This window comes from Cynara cardunculus (assembly GCF_001531365.2).
Source record: "Cynara cardunculus var. scolymus isolate 2C chromosome LG 9, CcrdV1, whole genome shotgun sequence".
Lineage (NCBI taxonomy): Eukaryota > Viridiplantae > Streptophyta > Magnoliopsida > Asterales > Asteraceae > Cynara > Cynara cardunculus.
This window is the reverse complement of record NC_037536.1, coordinates 15,944,614-15,954,292: the sequence shown is the minus strand read 5'-3', so window position 1 is coordinate 15,954,292 and position 9,679 is coordinate 15,944,614. Positions and strand designations below refer to the sequence as shown.

Genomic DNA, 9,679 nt, shown 5'->3' with positions numbered 1-9,679 from the left:
TCAAAGTTATAATGTGTATCCTTAATTATACCGAAGACACAATATCATTTATTGTTTGTTAGTTGCTGAATGATTTGATACAAAATGATTAAGTGGTCAAAATAATTAAGAGACTCACATGATGCAGTACAAAATGAAATATAATTGTTTGGTAACTGTTTACAATGAAATTAGGGCGCTAAATGGTTAAGAGAGGCCCATGATGTAAAGTCATCTAGAGAATTTTAGAACTATTAAGAGGTAAAAAAAATCCAAACAAGATTCACCTCTTAACGATTCAGAGACTGTCTCTTAATAAAACTATTAAGAGGTAAACAAACAACCCTTAATATATTTCAAAAAAAGAAGGTTTTAAATGTACATTTTAAAAAACTTAGGGGCCGTTTACCAAACGCTATCCGGGTAAGAATTTATTGGTAAAATTCAATACAATCACTTACTTATCGGGTAAGATTTCAGTTCACCAAAACGATATCGTATACAATAATTTACCCGGTAAACGCTAACCGTGGTAAGAGTCGTCGTCTTTTTACCGGGTAAGACTCTAGATCCTTGTCTTCGTTCTCACCTGATAAGATTATTGGTTCTTCCCATATTCATGAGTAAAGTAATATAACTTGATAAACACTTACCAGGTAAGTGTTTGATAAACGGCCCCTTAGTTATCTGTTTTTGAAAATAGACATTTCATTTGGTACAAACATAAATAAAATGTGAACGCTTATTATGAGATGGAGGAAGTATTTTTAAAGCAATCAAATGGTCTTTGGCCTAACGGTATGTGAGTCATTGGCTTCTTAGAAGAAGAAGGGTTCAAACCTCACCGAATGTGAGGAGGGTGTGTGAGTTTATTTGTTTATTTTATGTATATAAATATTATATACTTCAAAAAAATATTTAAAGCATCTCCAACATATTTTTTAAAACAAATAAAACGAGGCTTTTGTTTTTATTTTTCGCTCGTGAATGAAAAAAACTAATTTTTTATTCATAACCACTAATTAGATTGAATTATTATTATTTTATATATATAAAATTAAAAATGTATTGCGATGATAAATTTATAAAATATTTTAATAATATAAATGACGTTGAAATCTTTAAAATAAATAATCTATTAAAGTTGAATGTAATTCTTCTTTGAGGTTTGACTTTTTTACTTAGGCAAATTGCATGAAAAAGTAACGTACTTTAACTTGCTTCTTATTTTGGGTAACATACTTTCAGAACCATTTTGATATATAAGATGTAAAGTTTTACACATTTAAGTACTCGGGTAAACAGTTGAAGTATAAACTGGTTATCATGCTGATAGGACGAGTGATGAGATGGAATTGGGTTGCATTGCAAATAATACTGAGTTGGATATCACAATTTCTAATAAACCATAGGGTTGAAAACCGTATTTTTGAAAACCATAGGGATAAATCCATAATTTCTAATAAACCATAGGGACTAAAAATGTAACTTACTCTATTATTTGATAAAAAAATGTTGATGATATGGGGTTTGTATGTTGATAAAGAAGCAACGATGAGAAAGATGGTGACGAAGGACATTTTGGACTTTTGTTTGAATGACGTTTTGTGTTTACCATTTTTTATTTCTATAAATAGAAACCATCACCTTCTATTTTTAGAATTCGAACATGTTCGTTTTGATTGTATCTATCTGTCTATTTATCTTTCTGTTGTTTTCATTTGATCAGTTCATTATGTTTGGTGATTGGACGATAAAATTGGCGAAAATGATTAAATTCGTGCAACGATAAATGTGATGTTTGATGTACAGTAATAAAATATGTGTAAATGGCGGAACAAAATATCGTTCTTGTTTCTTGTAATAGAAAACGTGCATTAGACTGTTGAAGGTAGAGCATGACAAGGAAAAGGGTATTCGAACTGTCGGACATGAAACCTGATCTGATACTACGATCAGTCTTGCACGTTTTGTAACATCACTCCGACAAAATGGGTGGTTTAGGATGTCTTACTTTCGTTGAATGTCTTAAAAGTTAAAAGGGTTCAAACTTCACCAAAGATGAAGAGTGTTTTAAAATAAATATATATGTATGTCCTATATCTATATTATATTATAAAACATCTGACAAAAACTTCTAAAAATCATTTTTTATGTATAAAGTACTATTTATTTCATGCATATTACTTAAAATTCAAGATTATAAGTAGATTGTGCGTAACTAAAACCTATAAAAGCTTTATTTTTGAATTTATGTGACTAACTGTAAATAAACATAATTAAATACATGATAAACATTTCATTTAATTATAAAAAATCTAAATTAGATCACTGAGTTCTAACAAAATACTTGGTTATTATCATTATAAAAAAATTTATTATTATACCAAAAATATATTGCTTCGTTATTAAACTTAAAAAATTATATTATTAAACCAAAAATACGTTTGTTTTGTAATAATCCATTAATAAAAATGTTATTTAATTATTTTTATAATTATTTATATTTTTTATAAATTATTTATAAATAATGGAACCCAATTTCATTCCCTTCCAAATCCTACAAACCGAACACACCAATTATTTTAAATTCATTCCAATCCAAATCCCTCTGTAAAATCCAAATCCCTAAAAAACAATCATACAAACTAAACAAACCCTAAATATCCCAAAATCCCACCCATCCTACTGATGAAATTAAGACACTATTAATTCAGATAAAAATAAGACTTAAGCATTTGGTACAAGAGATTTTGAGCTGAATTCAAAAAGATCCTCAATTAAGACACCAATTAAGGAAGTAGAAAGTTACACATAATACATATAGGGTGCCACCAAATGAACCAAGTTAACTCCACCCATGGTCCTAGCCAAGGGGAAGATGGTTTAACCTTGGACATTACAGACCACATCTTATGATCAACTATACATACTCACTAATCCACATACACATACAAACAGTAATTATATCGCAAATTAACGCTCAAGATCGAGCAATCCCTACTCGCATAACGAACCCCCCAAAACAGAAAAACATCGAACCGTATAACCTCTCGAACACAACATCGATCAACTAATTCTCCGCTTAATTAATGATCATCAGTCGAACTCTGGGTCAGCGAATCATATTTAACTGCAAAAAGGAAGAAGCTTTCACGGTCCCGTTTGATGACGACGTTGTTAGCGGTGCTTAAATCGCGGTTATTTTGGTTGGTGACGAAGGAGAGCTTCTGGCCGATTGGGAGGTGCTACGATAGCTTCGTTTCGCAGGTTTCTTGGCTTCGGGTTTCCCAGTGGCGGGTTGTCGTACCTTCACTCCCCTAATTAACTGCACAAACGATAAATTTACCTTCGTTTAGCAGATTAATTACTCTTCAAAAGATCTCTTAAACAACATAAAGGAGTTACGCTCCAACATATATCGAGGAGAAATGGTCAAGGTCGAACCAACGCGAGACTCGAACACGCCCCCACCCCGCTCGAACAGAGGCTAGACGGGCACAAATTGTCCGAGCGTCGAAAAACCAATGTGAGACTCAAACACGCTCCCACCCAACTCCAGAGGCTAGACGGGCACAATTGTCTGAGAGTGTCGAGTCCCTAAAGCGACAGATGTTGGTTCTGTTACCATATTACTCTATGTTACCCTCTGAAAAGGTTCCACATATTCTTACACACTAATGAGTCGGTGGCTTGAACCTATAGATACAGTAAACGAGAATAATATATATCTAGAAGAGAAACGTATAGATACAAATCCTTACGTATTTGCCACACTTGACATCGGAGTACAGCACAATGAAATCGCCCTCTTGGAGCCCGTTTGCTTTCACGAAATCTCCTGAATCATAAATGCAATTTAGGCAAAAGAACAAAAGCAAAATATACTTGTCTATATATAGTTTTATTTACAAACTCTAACCATTAGTACAAACTATTAATTGAGATATTTATAGAAACAATGAGGGTTTATTTATTATGATTTTGACATTTTTGAAAATTATCAGAGCCCATTTGTTATAATCAACGCTTTACATCGGAAAACAACCAAGATATTCATTGAACTAGATGAACGGTTGAGATTATTAGTTCACAAATTTTGTACTACTATGACGGTTTGTAAATGATCGTCTCTCTCTCTCTCTCTATACATATATATATATGTATATATATATATATAGAGAGAGAGAGAGAGAATGAGGTTCATATGAGAAGAATAACCAAACAAGAGAATAAAAAACGGTTACCCCCACACCCTCGGTGTAAAATCACGTGATTTTGCACATGATTTGTCCGTTTTCATGTTCTTTTATTTGGTCATTGCTCTCGGTTAATTGAACCTCCCCCCCTTCTCTCTCTATATATATAGCATACGATAACGAGTGTATTATGGTATTAGAGAGGGTCGTAAAAATACGAACCTGTGTTTTCGAGGAGGTACATCCGGCTTTTGTTGTTTGGCCAAAACCTGAGGCTCCACAATTCAAGAAGAAAACACAAAGACATAAAGAAACTTAGTTTGATGCTCAACAATTGAACTCAAAATAAAGAAACTTTGGTATTTCATGTTCTTGTTAATTTGATGCAAAGATTTCGGTTTTTTGTAGCATCGAGATCGATAAGAAAAGGAATTGAAGGCGGATAAAATTAAATTAAACAATGGTATATACCTATATCGCATGTTCCACACTTGAGAAGTCCCGATATCCTCCATGGCAATCGAGATTCCGTCTCTCGAATCGAGATCTGGGAGGTGACTCTCGGCTTCTTTCTGGGAAATTGAAAGCGGTTTTCGATTAAAGTATACGGTTTTTACCAAAATAAACAAGTAAGATCCTCGAAGATCGATTAAATCATGCGGAATTTAATTAAATTATACTAAAATAAACAACTAAGATCAGCAAAGATTGATACCTTCGGCAGCACGATCCTCCCCAGACTTCCGACATCGCTTTGCTTCAATACTTTCTGGAGCAGAAACTTCAAATTTTTCTCGGTCTTTAATCCCTGATGATCAAATTAAGTATTGATATCATATACGGAGAGGGAGGGAGGTTTAGGGGAAAACCCATAAAAAAAAATTAAAAGTTGAGGAACACTCTGGTAATCATTCATCTCGACGGTATGAAGAGCATGCCCATGTTTATATAAGTAATTGAAGTTGTTTCTTAGTTTCTATGCACATTTGCATGTTATGTCCATGTGAATACCAGACAAATTGCTTACAAATTACTTATATGCTCGTGTGCATGCTATTCAAATGAACTGTAACGATTTTGGTCCTCTTTTTTCAGTTTTCCCAAGTGTGACCCTATGTAAGTGTATATGTATATGTTTACAAATTGAAAAGAAAAATTAAAGATAATGTCGATTTTCGCACACCTGACGTTTATCGGAGGAAGTTTGTTTGGATTGGCGGTCACTGGTCTGAGGGATTCTGGAGGGTGGCCGCTGCGGTGCTTCCATAGGTGGTGGAAGGACGGTGGCAGCAGGGGTGGTGGCAGAAGGCGTGGATGGCCAGTACAACCAGTTTCCGCCCTGTGATTTGCCGGAGCAATTGTCATCAACGAGCATTGTGTGTGGGTGATGATCGGAGTTTGCCACCTGATTGGGATGGTTGTGTTGCTGATTCTGTCTGGAATGGTGGTGGTGGTGGAAGTAAGTCCGCCGCTGTCTGGCCATTCGTTTCTTCCTAGCTTCTTTAGTTGCCGACGAACCCAACCTCATTAGCCGCTGTTCTCCGCCACCACCACCTCCTCCTGCGAACACCGGGTTATACGGGTACTGATCGGTGTAAGCAGAAGGTAACGGCATAATTGGTGGACCATAATTGTTGCCCACATCGGGAAATTGGTTGTTATACGGAGATGCTGCCGCCATGGTGATTTGCGACGGATTCCATGACGGTGCAGATTCGAGAACTTGATATTCACCAGACCCCGGATTATTATACGGGTTAAGATGGCAATTCATAGCGGAATTGTAATCACCACCACCCATATAAGAAAACGTCCCAGATGGTTGCGCTGCCACCATCGCCATCCCGTTTGTTGCCTGATCCGCCATGTACGGCGGATACGGCAACGGCGGAGGGATCCATGGCGTCGGAGAGAATCCGTGGTTCATGTCATTAGGTTGAACCCAAGAATTGCAGTGGAAAGGTGGTGGAGTTGTTGGCGGTGGTGGTTGAGATGGGAGTCCTTGGAAATGCTGTAAAGGGTATTGGGTGGTGGTTGCGGCAGCGGTGGGGGTGGGGGCTGTGGCGGGGGCGGGTCCTTCCACGCCCCCGCTCGCTTTTCTTTGAAGTTGGTGTTGTTGAACCCATTCAAGAATTAACTTCAAGAGTTGCTTTTTGCCTTCTTTAGAAGATCCCAATCTTTTCGAAGCACATTCGACCGTCGATTTCTTGAGTTTAATGTTTCTCATATCTTCTGCTGATATGAATTCTTTGTTCGATTTCAACCACTCGAAGAACACCGCCCCCAGTTCATCCAACCGCCCTCCGCCTCCGACCCCGCCGCCGTCCTGCACCACCTCACTACCGTTGCTGTTATTCAAACACTCTTGTTGCAAATTCTCCGGCGGGTTTTGTTCGAAAATCGAAGAAGGATCCCAGATTTCATTACCATCAATCAGATCCATATAACCAAAATTCTCCATAACATCCATGCAATCAATCGACCCACTTCCATCCGCCATCTCCAGCGGCCGCCCAACCGCTTCCACCACGGCCGTTGACATCACCGCCGCCGGCATCTCTTCACTCCGATGACATCTCTTCCTCCTATCAACCCCGAGTTCCTCCAACTGATCATCCTCCTCCTCCGTAACATACTCCGACTTCAGCACCGCCCAAGACGCAGCGGAGGAAGTCGACGAAGACGCCGACGCTGACGACGCGGAAGAAGTGGTGGTCGCGGACGATATCGGCTTCGCCGGAGCAGGATTCGAAGACGAAGACGACGAAGAAGACATGCATGGAAAATCAGGAATTTGAGGGAACTGATCATTGTAAAACATGGAAGGATCATTCATTTCATGAAGAAGATTCTGCTGTTGAGCTCTAACATCAATCTCCCAGATCCCTCTTTGATCATCGGTGCTGGTCATCATAGTCGTACCCAATGCATCAAAACCAGTACTTTTACAGTTTTCTTGTTCATCAATAACATGATGATCATAACCCTCCATACGATGATGATCATCAACATCCTTTTCTTCTTTAGGATACATAATGATTTCTAGAGAGAGAAAGTTAGATATAGAAAGAGAGAAGGTGATGAGGGTGGCAAATCTTGTAGTACAACTTCTTGATGATAATCAAAGTACAGAAAGCAACATAAAACATCTGGATTCAAAGATCACATCCAGTACTGTACTCTCTAACCTTAAACAAACTCCCAACTTGCTATATATATATATATGTCTGTATATATATATTATTTAATTCACGTAAACACACATATCACTATCAGAAAACAACATAATTTCCACCATCTATACACACATTCCATAATCAAAGATCTCAAAGATCAAAACAAGACAAAAAACCCAGAATCAAAAACCAGAGATTAAGCTTTTCGCTTCATCACCAAGATCTCAATGGTTAGACCTGAACCAGCGGAAGAAGTCGCCGGAAAAAATGGAGAAAAAACCTCAAACCACCACAGATTAGAGGAAGAAAAATTGTGGGTTTGGGGGGGGGGGGGGGGGATGGAAATGGGATATTTCTAAGGTGTAACGAAGTGGGTTGTTCTTGAAGATAAGTTTAAATTCTTTACATCTTTGTTTGGTTCTTCTGGTTAGAGAGAGAGAGAGAGAGAGGAAAACCAGGGGCTGAATGCTAGTTTTAGTTTTTCTCCACTACTTGTAATCTCCGGATTGTAAGCAAGAAGCCATGCGGCTGTTTGTGAATGGTGGTTTGCAAGCGGTGGCTCAGTCTTTTTTTCCTCTTGGTGACGGTAAGCAGCTCAATTCTCTTTCTTTCTTTGCCTGCGACTTATTATTAAAACCATATGATCACATCAGCAGCAACAGCAGCGATGGCCATCCACATGACTATGAATTCTTCACATTCATTTATTTATATTTCATTTTTTTCTTTACATAAATTCCAAATTAACTTAACTGGTGCATTTTTGGATTTTACCCAACATACTATTTCTGAATTTTATGATTTTATATTATATTTTAAATTACATATATATATATATATATATATATATATATGAAATCAGTCTGTTTTCGTAAGACCTATAAAACCATTTTTTATATTTGGAACATTACAATAAAATGCTGTGAAGTGTCTTTGTGGTAAAGGTTCGCTTTTTTTATCTTCAAAACGCTTTACTAAAAAATTTTGAGTGTAAAAAATGGTATTTTAAGTCTCATAAAAACAAGCTGGTTTCGTATAAATCTCATCCTATATATATTATATGATGAAATAAATGATTTTAAATAATTTAATATTATAATATAAAATAAATAAAATTTCAAATTAAATATTTGTATATTTTAGTGTAAAAAGTTATTGAAAATAGGTGAATATGGTGATACTTTTAATGAATTATTATGTAGTGTTTTGTTCAAATAAGATTACTGAAATTTTGTTTTTTTACAAGTTATGGTGGAATATGAATCAATTACAATTTTGATAATATTTAATGGGATAAATTAAATAGGAACCACAAAAGTATTATGTCCATGTGAACTAGTTGTCTTGTTTCTATTCATATGTGAATAATACATGTAAACCATCGAATGTTGTTTTATATATGAAACATTTAAGATTGTTTTGTATATGAAAAAAATATAAAAATATGTTTCATATATGAAACACACATGTACACAAAAATAAAACATGTGAAATAACTTGAATCCGATCTTAATATTAGATTCAGTGAATGATTTGTATATTGGTCTCGTATACATTTTGATTTTTCCCTCTCTCTCTATATGTGTGTGTGTGTGAGAGAGAGAGAGATTAATCGACATGAGAGAGTTTATTTAGTATATGGAGGGATTAATTCAACATTCTTCTTTACATAATCATCTTTGCATTATATGTCATTCGTGTAGTCTAAGAGACAGTTTACCAAACGTCTACTTGAGTAAGCGCTTACCAAGTCACATTACTTTAGCAGATGAATACGGTAAAGATCAAGAAGCTTATCCGATAAGAGCAAGACAAGGACCAATAGTCTTACCCTGTAAGTGAGGGTGGCAACTCTTACTACGATTAGTTCTTACCGGGTAAAAATTATAGCGTGGTAAGTAAGTGATAGTGTTGAATTCTGTCGGTACCGGTTAAATGTTTGGTAAACAGCTCCTAAAATATTTTAGAAATTCAGTTTCATTTTTTAATCATCCAATTTCTACAACTTAACATCGATCGATCCCATTTTGCTAATTTATCTTTAAACCAATACACACACTTATCCTAGACTCCTAGTTGATCTAATGGTGTAGTAGTGATCTATGTGAATGCGAGTTTCAGTCAGTTTGAAAACGTTTGAACAATCTAAGTAAGACCGGGGCCGTTTACCAAACGCTTACACGAGTAAGCACATACCAAGTCACATTACCTTATCGAATGAATATAATAAGGACCAAAAATCTTACCTGGTAAGAGCGAGACAAAGACCAAGAGTCTTACCCGGTTAGTGAGGGGGACGAATTTTACCACAGTGAACACTTATCG

The 9,679-nt window shown here is 36.2% G+C and overlaps 1 protein-coding gene across 2 annotated transcripts; it reads right to left on the bottom strand.

The window, feature by feature from the left end:
* Positions 1-2,736: 2,736 nt before the first annotated feature.
* LOC112517646 (B3 domain-containing transcription factor ABI3) lies at positions 2,737-7,699 on the bottom strand. Of its 2 annotated transcripts, none has more exons than XM_025125008.1 (6): positions 5,362-7,699; positions 4,894-4,986; positions 4,650-4,750; positions 4,401-4,453; positions 3,744-3,820; positions 2,737-3,307 (listed from the first exon to the last, which is right to left on the bottom strand). In XM_025125008.1, the coding sequence occupies exons 1-6, from the start codon at positions 7,210-7,212 to the stop codon at positions 3,170-3,172; spliced, it is 2,313 nt and encodes a 770-aa protein (XP_024980776.1). In that variant the 5' UTR covers positions 7,213-7,699; the 3' UTR covers positions 2,737-3,169. The 2 variants fall into 2 exon arrangements, with proteins under 2 accessions (XP_024980776.1, XP_024980777.1); XM_025125009.1 differs by having other exon boundaries at positions 4,401-4,447.
* Positions 7,700-9,679: the final 1,980 nt, after the last annotated feature.